At 56.9% G+C, this 11,428-nt stretch overlaps 1 protein-coding gene across 1 annotated transcript; it reads right to left on the bottom strand.

Annotated features, from left to right (window-relative positions):
• Positions 1-524: 524 nt before the first annotated feature.
• Positions 525-9,305, bottom strand: CCDC157 (coiled-coil domain containing 157). Its single transcript, XM_054594455.1, has 11 exons — positions 9,058-9,305; positions 6,874-7,045; positions 5,446-6,091; positions 4,715-4,792; positions 4,166-4,356; positions 2,918-3,094; positions 2,645-2,813; positions 2,521-2,540; positions 1,455-1,607; positions 878-966; positions 525-787 (listed from the first exon to the last, which is right to left on the bottom strand). The coding sequence occupies exons 1-11, from the start codon at positions 9,303-9,305 to the stop codon at positions 550-552; spliced, it is 2,181 nt and encodes a 726-aa protein (XP_054450430.1). The 3' UTR covers positions 525-549.
• Positions 9,306-11,428: the final 2,123 nt, after the last annotated feature.

Here is an 11,428-nt window from a genome sequence, read left to right as displayed (position 1 = left end):
CCTCAGAGAAAGGAGGGCTAATTTTCTTAGGTTCTTAATGTCCCCACCCCCAAGTCCAGACCTGGAGATGGGGAAGGTGTCATTGCCCTCTGCCAAAAGCCCAGAGCAGGGACCCCAGTCTCAGACTGCTTTCTTGTCCTAGATATCCCCATTGGGCCCACCTCAAACTGCCCTCCATCCCTGCCGACCCCCTTCATTGATCCTGCCCCTTGTGGGTGGGGATGTCACTAAGTCCATGCTACCCTTTGACTCTTGTTATAGGGATCAAAAGATTGACTTTCACCTGGCCCAGGTGCTAGAAGCTTCTTTTTGCCCTCTTCTCCCATTGCCCATCAGGAGCTCCCATTACTGAGGATCCGGGATGTGCTAGGCCACTGCTGGTGGATGATCTGCGATGGTGGGGGACTCGGGTCCTTGCCCAGGTCGGGGAAGGAAGGACTCTGCTCCTGGCTCAGGCAGTGCTGTGAGGCCAAGGTCGCAGTGGGTGGGTGGCCAGGGCTTTATTATATTGGATGGGTTGCCAGCCCTCCAGCCCCACCCCACTGCAGGCTACATGGGCCGCTCCTGGGGCTGGTGTGCAGGGCCAGCCTGACCTCGGGTTGGTGACAGTCTCCTCCTCAGCCTAGCCAAGACCCGGATGGGGTTCTGGGCACAGGCGGTTGAGTAGGTCACATCTTCCAGGGAGGATTTGCTGGGCTGGCCACAGGACTGCGCCCAGGGCTGTCTCGGCGGGGTCCTGCGTGCACTGGCAGACCTGCTGCCAGGTGGGTGCTGCCTGCCCAGAGGCCTGACGGAGGACAAGACAGCAAGAGCCCCGGTGAGCAAGAAGGACCAGCTCAGCCCCTGTCCGCCCCGACTCTGGCAAAGCCTCACTTACCCTGGGGAAACTCTCTGGGCCTGGACTGCAAGTGCTGCCCCCTGGATTCCCAGGCTGGTCCGGGTGCAGAGCTGGTCCTGTGGGATCAGCTGCAAGGAAAGCCAAGCTCAGAAAAGCCCAGGAGGCCCCTCTCCACAGTTCAGCGAGGGGAGCACAGCCAGACAGGGTGAGGGGAGGCCCAAGCCTGTACCTAGCTAGGGCCCCTTCCTCTGAAGGGCAGGGTTTGGGAAGCCTTCCAGGGCCGCTTCAGCTGCAGTAATGTGGGAAGGTTTGCTTTCTGATAAGGCTCCTTGTTTCACTTGCAATAAAAGTATGAAGGGCTGGTGTGTGTGTGGCGGGGGTGGGGGGCAGGTGGCAGGCACATGGGTAGTGCGGATTTGGAGCTAGAAGGCACTGTAACATCCTCTTATCTCCTTAGAATGTCCAAGATGTTTCACAACAGTGCAGTCTAAAGCCACATGTGATGAGGTGGGCTCTCAATATGATCCTGGGTGGTGTCTGAAGACCTCAGCTGGATCAGGGCCTTCCCCAAGTCCCCAAGGGCCAGCCCTCTCTGGTGAGGACCCAGGCTGCCCACCTTGAGGCCCCCCTGATGGGCTACTTCCCGAATTTTGGACAGCGTCGACTGGAGCCGCCCATTCTCCTCCTGCAGGACCCGGATGCGGATGTTGTTGGCCTGCACCTGCCTCTCCATGTCGTCCGTGACATTGCCAGAGCCTGTAGGGATAGGCTATCTGGCACCTCGCCCCACCAGGTCTGCCTCTTATGCCCAGTAAGGCAGGACCTTCGAGGGCAGGCATGGGATGGTGGCCCAGCAGGCACAGAGGAGCTGGGCAGGACCAGTGTACTGGGCCTCCCATCTCATCTTTCTTCTGAGGCCTTGTCCTTGCTCCCCATCCCCCTACCTGCTGAAAGGCGATCTTAGCATTTTAGAATTTGAGAACACGTGGAAATTAAGGCTCACTGAACACTTAGCAAATAGACAAGGACTGTTTTTGGAGGGCCAGAGAGACAATAAATTGTCCAGTCACACAGCCGTTCTTGGGTATGAATGAGGAATTCAGCAAGGAAGTTCTTTCCCCCTACTTGGGGGATGGATGCTCAGACAACCTGGGCAAGTCTCTGCTCTCTCTGGTTCTGGGTTTATAAAAAAAAAAGGCTGCTGCCTGCCTGGCAGGGCACTTGAGAGGGCAACAGAAGGGCCTGGCATGTAGTCAGCACTCAAGAGTGATGACTTATCATGACCAGTTAAATTATAGTGGATCTTCCTGATGATTCTGTGAACAGATTCACCTCTAGAGCTTCAGAGGGCTGGAGGGGCTGGGATGAGGACCCGGGTGGCCTGACATCCAGTCTTCCGTCAAGATGGGTCCACAGCATTCCTGTGCCATGGGGTCCAGGACACTGGACAGTTGAGGCTATGCCCCCGGAGCAGGCTTCATGGTGTGGTTTGAGGCCACAGGGAGGTCAAGTGAGGCATGTGACATGGTGATGAGGACAGGCTGTAGAGGCAGCCCGAACTGTGTCTGGATTCAGCTGTGTGACCATGGGCAGTTACCTCACCTCTGGGCTCCCATGGCCCAGTCTGCACAGAGTGGGTAACACATGAAGCTACTGTGTGTTGCGGGGGGCTCTGCAGGGACCACACTGCTAGCCCTCCCAGCTCTACCACCCTTGCTGAGTTGCAGACCCTAGGGTTAGGGTTAGGGTTAGTATCCTGCCGCCCAGGGTCCCAGTGTGCCCTCTGTACCATCCCTGGGCCCCTACTTTGGATCTGGGCCTCGACAGGCCTGTGCAGGTCTGGGAAGGCCACCAGCAGCCGCTCCCGCTCCCTCAGCTCCACAAGCTCCCGTTCCAGCTCCGAGACAGTCAGTTGCAGATCCATCATCGCCTGTTCCAGGTCTTGCTTCTCCCCCTGCAGGCTCCGCAGCAGCTCCTGGGACAAAGGGAGGCTCAGACCTGGCCCATGGGACACCTCCTGGCTCCCTTGGGGACACCCCACCCCTTCTACTCCCCAGCTGGCTGGAGCATCACTGCAACCTGCTGGGCCTGGAGCTGGCACTGCCCCTGCTCCCTCTCGCTCTGCACGCTCTGCAGCTGCTCCTCCACGTGGGCCCGCTGGGCCTCGGCCTCGTCCAGGCTGCCCCGAAGCTCTTCACGCTCCTGGTCCAGGCTGTCCAGCTGCTGCAGCAGGGCTCGCTGTTTGGCCTGCAGGGACTAAGCCAAGGTGGGCAGGTGGGGTGGCCATGAGGCCTATGGGGCTAGGCCCAGCCACATGGGACTAAGGAGGCTATAGTGTCTGTGACCCCACCACGTTCTCTCCCTTTAGCTGCAGCAGTCTGTGTAGGGAGAGGCTGTGCAAGTGTGAAAGACAAGGGGCAGAGGGAAGAGAGCAAGGGGCGACCTACACCCCAGCCTGGTCAGAGCCAGAACCCCCAGCTTGCAGACCCTGCCCCCTTGGAAAGCAGTTGGCTATTGACCTTCTCTATTATTTTTTTTTTTTTCCAGTTAGAGTCTCCCCTCAGAGAGGAATTTTAGGAAATGTTTTTCTTCTTCTCCTTAGGTCTTCAGGGTCTATGTCATCTGGAACCCACATTTCCTCAAACCCATTGAGTGCAAAGCAAAAAGAACCAGCCCCAGTCATCTCTGAGTCCTAGGCCCAGCTCTGGCTAACTGCGCAACCTTGGGCAATTTCCTGACTCTCACTCAGCCTCAGTTCCTTCATTTATTAAAAGGCAGGGGGGAGCGGGGGAGGGGGACAAGAGTATCTGCTGCCTCCTGTTCTGATGAGGAAGAACGAGAGGGATGCAGAGGCTGAACCCAGTGCCTGGCTCACAGAGCCACCTGATGCGTGGTGACCATGGCTGCTTTTGCGGGACACTGGGAAAAGCACTCACTTGGGGTTGAAAGGCTTTCCTATCCTGGGCCATGCCTGACCCTGGGGACTTTTTCCTGCGGTTGTGGCTCCCTGCCCAGCCTCTGAGGATGAGCCCAGCTGGGATAGTCCCCAGACCTGCCCCTTCTCTAGGTGAAGTGTGACCAGTCACTCACTCTCTTAGCCACCCCAGTGGGGACTCCTGCAAGACTCCATTGCCCAGGGCACAGCTCTCTCCTGGGCCCCGGCTCACCCTCCGTCCTCCCTGCCCTTCTTCCCACTGATGAACCTGGGTATGTGTCGGAGAGCAGGGGCCCTACGCAGATAAACCCTCATCCCCCACCAATGGATTCCTCTCTCCCTGGAGCTGATGTTCCAGGTGCCCAGGGCGCTGGCAGGGGCCCCGGCCTCACCTCCTGGTGGCGGACCATGCTGTCGACGCGGGCCTTCTCTTTGTCCAGCTCTGTGCTGGCCCAGTGGATCTGCTGGCTGGCCCCATCCAGCCGCCCTGCCAGCAGCTGTACCTGTTCCTCCAGCTGCTGAACCTGCCTCTCGGCCTCCACCCTGTGCTTGGCCTCCTCCTGCAGCTGCTCGGCCTTTGTCTCTGCGGGATTGAGTGGGCGTGGGAAGGGATAGGGCAGGGGAACCCTGGGTGCGAGTCACTGCAGTGCCTTTGACACAGGATGGGGCCAGGGGTGTATGTGTCACAGCATGTCTCTGGGCCTCAGTGTCATTAGCCACAGGATGGTGCTCTGAACCTCATCTAAGGTGGTTTCTGAATATAGACGGTAGCACCCCAATTTGGGTCATTACCCAATAGGGTGGCTGCTCAGGCCCACCCTCCTTCAGTGGTTGCCTTTATCTTTGCCCCGGAAGCTCAGAGGACAGGATAGAGGGTGCTCGTCTTGCTGCACCACTGAGCACAGGACACGCGGTATGGGGTTGTATGACGGGGTCCTCACCCATGGCCTGCATGGACTCCTGCTGCTGCTTCAGCTCTCCCTCCAGGGCGGCCGCCTTCCTCTTGAGGTCACTTGTTTCTGTGCAGCCAAGAGAGTCCCTTCAGAGGGTCCTTTGAGCCTGGCCAGTGGCCTTCATGGCCAGTGTACCCTACGGAGTGGTGGCAGCCATTGCCTGGCCTTGAGGGTGAGCTCTGGGGAGGTGCCAGGAAGCCTAGGCCCCTGTCTGCCCTGCTTCCTGTTGGCTAGCTGCCATGTCTCTGTACCCCTTTGGGCCTCAGCAATGGGCAATGGCGGCCTTCCAGTGCCTGTGGCTGCATCTCTTTGCCTAACCACTTTTGCCGAAGCCAAAGAGGACACTGATGGCTGGAGGTACCAGGGAGAGAACTCTGCCAAGAGTCACATTCAGTGAGCAAGAAGAGTGAGTGGATGAATGGCCCAGCTGCCTTGCTCCCCTGTGGGGGTAACTCTGAGGCATGTGTCCTACGCCGGCTCCAGTGTTCCCAGTGGGATGAAGCTCCATTGCCTGTAGTGTAACTGGCTTGATGAATGCATTTTTTTTTTTCCTGCCTTCCCTTCTCTGCATCTCTGGCCCACTCCCTAGCCAGGGTTTCTTCCACACCAACTACTTGTACAGAAAGCAGCCCTGTCACAGGGTCTGCTAACTGGGAGAGCCCACACCAAGGCTATAGCAGAGCCCCAGGCACTAAGGGTCCAGCCTCTGGGGCACAGACCTGTGAGCAGTTGCTGCTTGTCACGCTCCCACTTGACCAGGCGCTGCTGGGCTTCGTCTGCCTGCCGCCGCCGCTCCCCCTGCTCCTGCCGCAGTGCCTGCTCCAGCTCGCCCACCTCCTTCCTCAGTCCATCCTTCTGCCCCTCAGCCTCCTCCAGCTGGGCCTTGAGGGCCCCGACAAGCTGAGTGAGGGTCCCCACGTGCTTACTGAGGCGGGTCAGGTCTTTGCTCTGTTCTGCCGCCCAGTGGCCCACAGTGGCAGCGGGCAGTGGCCTCAGCCCCATGGTATCCTGCACCAGCTGCTGGAACTGTCCTAGGGACGAGGGCAAGTTTTGGCTCTGACACAGGCTGATGACCACCTTGCCCACCTCCCGCAGGCTGCCCTGGACACTGGCGCACGCATCACAGGGCACCAGGGCAGTCTCCACGGTCTGGCAGTGGACACTCTTGGTGCTCTCGGTGGTCCTGCCTGGAGACTGCAGGGATACTCTGACGGAGAGGCTGCCAGGTTCTTGGCAGGTCTGGGGCAAGCCTGGAATTGAAGAGGGGGGCTTGATGAACTTGGCAGTCACGAATTCAGGGCTCTTGGCTGGCTCGCCCTTGGCTGTGGGCTTGGAGGTGGGAGTCTCCCCTTGGATCGCCTTCTTCTGTGTTCAAGAAAAGAAAGGGAAAGCAGGTGAGGGAGACAGGCCTGGGAGGTGACCACTTCCCTGGGGATTTCTGTGATAGCCTCTCCTGATGCCCAGACCCTCTGATATTATCTAACACCGATGTGAATGAAAGAGAACCTTTCCCTTTCTTTCCACTGCCTCCGGTTACAAAGCTCAGGCCTCCTCTCTGCTGCCCAGGCCTCCTCTCTGCTGCCCAGGCCTCCTCCCTGCTACCTACCCCTTCCCCCCCCCCCAGGCTCAATGCAGTTACACGCATGGTACTGGGAGAGTATCAGTGAAAGACACAGCTGCCGGTTACGGGGCTCTTCCTTAGCGGATTTGACTACTCACTGTAGCAACTCTCAGTTTTAGTTTCCTCTCCATCATGGTGACAGTGATCCTTCCCACTGGCTGGTTGTGAGGATTATGGGATAACCCTCAACAAATGGCACTCACATTAACCCTATTACCCAACAATGCCCTGAGAGGTAGAGATTGTCATTACTCCCACTGTAAAGGTGAACAAACAGGTTCAGAGGAGGAAGGATTTTTCCAAAGTCCCACTGTGTAAAGAGCAGAGCCTAGGAGCCCAGGCACGTCCCCTGTGGCCTGTGCTGAAATAGAAGGCCTTGACTGGGAGGCTCCAGAGCTGACACTCTCCTTCAGGCAGTGCAGAGCCAGCAATGGGTGCGGTGCTCGCATGGGGTGCTAGGAAGCCGGGGCACAGTGGACTGGTGTGAGGGTGGCCACAGTGGGGGAAAGCGGGGTAGCTGACCCACCTTGGGGGGCATCTGCTGATAGAGCATGCCCAGCTTCAGCAGGCTGTTCCAGAAGCGCCGGACAGTGAGTCCCACGGACATGCAGGGCCCCACAGCCCGGGCAGGGGGCACTGTCTGCTCCGAACTGAGGTTCTCCAAGTAGTTCGCACAGCTCTGAAGCAGCAGCAGGAGCCTGGGGCAGAGACAGTAAGGTCAGCGAGGGCAGAGCCCAGTGCCACTGTGCCCTCACGCCTCACGGTTGGGAGTCTCTGGCTCTGGGGAATGGGTCCAGGCATCATGGACTTGGAGCATCTTAGAATATGCTCTGCCAGTCCAGGTTCAAACCCAACCCAAGAGCCATTTCTTCCAGGAAGCCCTCCATGAGGGCTGAGCTTGGGGGCCTCTTTTGGGCCTCCTGGGTGAGCCCACTTCTGCCTGGCCGTTTCCCACTGTTGTTGCTCTGGGAAGATGCTCTGGGAGGCTGGGCTGTATCCTGAATGCTGACAAAGTGCTGGGTGAGTGGCTGCCTTACATCACATGGCACAGAGCCTTCACCTTAGAAGACAGCTGAGACCCAAGAGAGGAGGGGCTGGTCCACAGCCTCAGGGTCAGCAGGCGCCTTGCAATTTCCTGATTCTAATCAGAGGCTTCTGGAGGGCAAGCTGCTCCTCTGACAGTGGAGACTTGGAGTGAAGAGAGTTGGTCTCTATCCTAACCTCTGAGTTCAAAATTATAGTCAGGGGCTTATTTTAAGGAAAAGTGGCATTGGAAGGATATTTGTATTTGCATGGAAACCAAGCTATTTTAAAGGAAGAGGTATTATGTTTACAAAACATACCAGGCAGGTAAGTGACCTTCTCTTGTTGCAGGTGCAGGGGGGTCATCCCAAACCCACTGGGCATTGAGCAGAGAGGGCCCAGGGGAGGGTGTGCCACCTGCCTCTAGGCTCTGCCTTTCTCTGGGTCAAGGTGTCCTCCTATGAATGGGGACAAGCGTGCCTGCCGCACTGGTGAGCAGCAATGGGGAGTGGGAAAGCACTTGGAAAGAGGATATGATGTGTCCTTGACAGCAATTTGTCTGCTCAGATAGGCACACCTTCTCAGTGGGAGACTGCTGTGCTCTCTACATTACCTACATCCTTAGCCATAACCCCACCCCTGACGTGCATCAAGCACCTTCAAATGCGGTACCCTGAATCAGTGATGATGGCCCTGTTCTCCAGGATCCCCAGGCTGGTCTAGGTCTCAGACCCAGTGGTCTCCTCCAGGAGTTCTGTACACACACAGAAGCCCTGGGGAGGCTCTGACTAACTCAGCCAGAGGTAGACAGAGAGATGAGGCAAGGGGTGGGAAGACATGTCAGCTGTGCAGAAGGGGAATACCTAAAGTGGACCTTGATGGACAAGTGGAGCTGGGCCAGACCAGTGGGGGTGGGCGGGGCATTCCTAAAAGAGGGCAGAGCATATGCAAAGCCAAGGAGGAAGGACGGTGTGTTCTCTGCTTACGTGTTCAGCCCCTCACAGGATCCAATGGTGCTTTTACACCAAGGGCTCCTCCAGGCCTCCGAGTGGTTACCCTGGCTTCTTTGTCATCAGGCAAGTCATCCTCAACCTGCTGAGGTCCCTGCTTGTCAGGCCCCTATGACTTCATTAGCATGTAAGGTTTTGAAACACGGGGAACCTGGGTTGGGGTCCCCAGGGAGCAGAAGGCTAACGACCACGTTACTGTTAATAATAGCACAGAAGTGGTAGGGGTGTGGGGGAATCCACTGGCCTCTTCCCAGAAGGACCAGGATTTGGAAAAACACACCCCACGTCTGGCCACATGACCTAGCCCACAATGGGAACAGCAGAGCCCACAAGACGCTGGGACAGAAACTCTGAACAGCAGCTGTGGTGTCCCCAACACTCAGAAACCCTGAGGAGGTAGCTGGCAGCAGCCAGAGACAGCGGTCAGAGCTGGGGTGCCACAGAGACCAATAGGGTAGCCAGCAACTCCCTGAGCGTGGACAGTACAGGACAGCAAAGCACAGCACACGGCACAGGCGAGGTCACTGTGAGGGCCCCGGGCTGACCTGGCCCCCGATAGTACTCAGCCAGAGGGGATTGTTGCTCCCATCGTCGTCAGCACCCCTGGAGGGGGATCCCATGGCTGCTACTGGTTTAAGGGGTGGGTGTCACAATCCCAGGCTGGTCAATGCCCTCACCTGTCAATGACAAGCTCCAACAGCACAGCATGAGACAGCTGTGTGAACTCAGGGTCACCTGGCACGTGGTCATAGTGCTCCAGCAGGGCCACCATGTCCAGGTCACAGGCCACACGGTCAGGAAACTTCCAGGAGGGAAAGCGCACGGGGCCAGCACGGGAGAAGACGTCTACAATGGCACCCTGCAGGTCAGTGAGGTCCTTGCGCAGGCTGTCGATGCAGGCCTGGCTGCCGAGCAGGTGAGCCATCCTCAAGGCCCCTGGGGTGGGCAGAGAGGAGCCGCATTAGTCAGAGCCATGTGGCCACTGCGCGAGGAACCTTCCTACAACCTCTATCTGCCCAGGTTCTCCTAGGCCCAAGTCTGTCTTACACCCAGGGGAGAAGTGTGCTGACCAACCCCAGGTCGCCAGGCCCTTTGGAAGCTGGCTGTGGGTGACCTCGTCAGCCTCCCTTCCACCCACCCTACCCCATACCTACACTGCCGATTTCATTGTTCCAGAAGTATAATACCTCTCAGGGCTTGTGTATGCCAGGTCCCTGGTAAATGCTGGGCAGATACCGCTATGAATGAGAACGTACCTGCTGTCCTTCCCTCCCTGAGTGAACCGCTGAACAGGCAACTAGCTGACAACTACAAGGCAGTGGTACAGCATGACGGGGACTGCTGGGCCACACCAGGCCACTGTCATTTCCACAAGCCTGCCTGCCCCGATCTGATCCACTTCCGCTCCAGAGATCTGGGCCAAACCCTGTCTCATCACTTCACACTGGCCAATGAACCCTCAGGACTCCCTGCTGGCCTTGGGAGAAAGTCCTCCTCTGGTTCTATTCCTCTCCCCTGCCTCTCTAGTTGCTCCCCTCTCTACCTCACATTCTCCACTCCAACCACCATCAGCTGTGGGGCAGCTAACGCACAGGTACTCGTCTCCGAATCTATGCCTCTCTCTCCCCTCTATCTGAATTATGTTTCCCCTGTCCAACTCCCATCACCTGGCTAACTCCTCTCATCCTTCAGGGTTCCCGGATATCACCTCCTCCAGGAAGCCTTCCCTGAGTACCCTCCAGGCTGGGTTAGATAATTTGGCTAGGCTTCCCTATTTCAGCCCTGATCCCTATGCTAGAATGGCCGCCCCTCTGTAGGCCAGGTCTTTAGTCCACCTGAGTCACTACACTATGCCCACTGTGGCCAGCCTGCGGGTTGGCCCATTGTTGATGCTCACTGGCAAGTGAATGACTAAGTAACCAAATGGAAAAAAGAAAAAGAATCCCCAAAAGACTTTTAAAATAAATTGATTTGGGGAGGAGAACAAATCATAGTAAGAGAGGAAAATCTGAAAATTGTATACCTACCCAAACCATTCTGGTGACAGGAGACCCCGTTATACATTTATACACAGAGTCCCAGCTCTGCACCTTCCTAGCTGTGTGGCCTCAGGCAAGTCACTGCATCCCTCTGAGCCCCAGCTGCCTCAGTTGTAAGATGGGAACACCATCCCTCCCACAACTGGACCAGGTGGTAGTGAGGCCTTTAAAGGTGTCTACAAGTAAAGTGCTTGGTTCAGTGTAAGACAACAGTAAAAGTTCTCCAGCAATGGTAACTTACTATCGTGATTTTATTATTAGCAGTAACAACAGCAAAGCCCATCTTTGTCTGGAACTGTTTTGCCCCTGTGGCCCACACAGAATGCTTCTTGTCCATCTTCAGAGTCTGTGGACATCTGAAGACAGTGATTTGGATGAACTGTTCATGGTCCTTGACTCAGAAGGTAGAGAAGCAACACTGTTCTGGCCCCTCCTGTGGCTCATCGCATGTCTCTGGCGGTTGGTGTCAGAGCTGCGCTCTGTTCAGAGCTGGGCAGCCCTCTGGATGCTGAGCCCTGGCCCTTCCCCACCATGTAGCAGGGGCCCCCTTGCCCGTTGCGGATTTCTCAGCAGCAGGAAGTGCTTCCTTGCACCACAGCCATTCCCTGCAATGTAGGGGCTGCTTAAGCAATAGTTAGGCCGTGGCCCCTCTTGCCCCCAGCAAGTCCAGGCCTAGCTGGAAAAATCTCTCTTCCTCCTACCTGTTTCCACCTCTCTCATCTCAGAAAATGGCACCCCCACTTAGTTCACCCGGGCACTTCCTCAAATCCCCTTCCTTTAACCCCACATCTAAGCAGAGTGCTGCCAAACCTACGTCCAGATCACACTGCGAACCTACCACTCTCATCCATAGACCGCGCGCTGCACCCCATCTCCTTCTTTCCTATGCCCAGCAACACCTTGCTCATTGGGTATATGGCAGCCAGAGTGATAGTTTAAAAAGGCAAATCATGCCCTGGCCAGGTAGCTCAGTTGGTTAGAGTGTTGTCTCCATACACTAAGGTTGGGG

This window comes from Pteronotus mesoamericanus, unplaced genomic scaffold (assembly GCF_021234165.1).
Source record: "Pteronotus mesoamericanus isolate MK-2021 breed Mesoamerican mustached bat unplaced genomic scaffold, CSHL_Meso_final scaffold_507, whole genome shotgun sequence".
In the NCBI taxonomy this organism is placed as follows: domain Eukaryota; kingdom Metazoa; phylum Chordata; class Mammalia; order Chiroptera; family Mormoopidae; genus Pteronotus; species Pteronotus mesoamericanus.
Note: the sequence above shows the minus strand (reverse complement) of the source record. Positions and strands in the feature narration are given on the sequence as shown.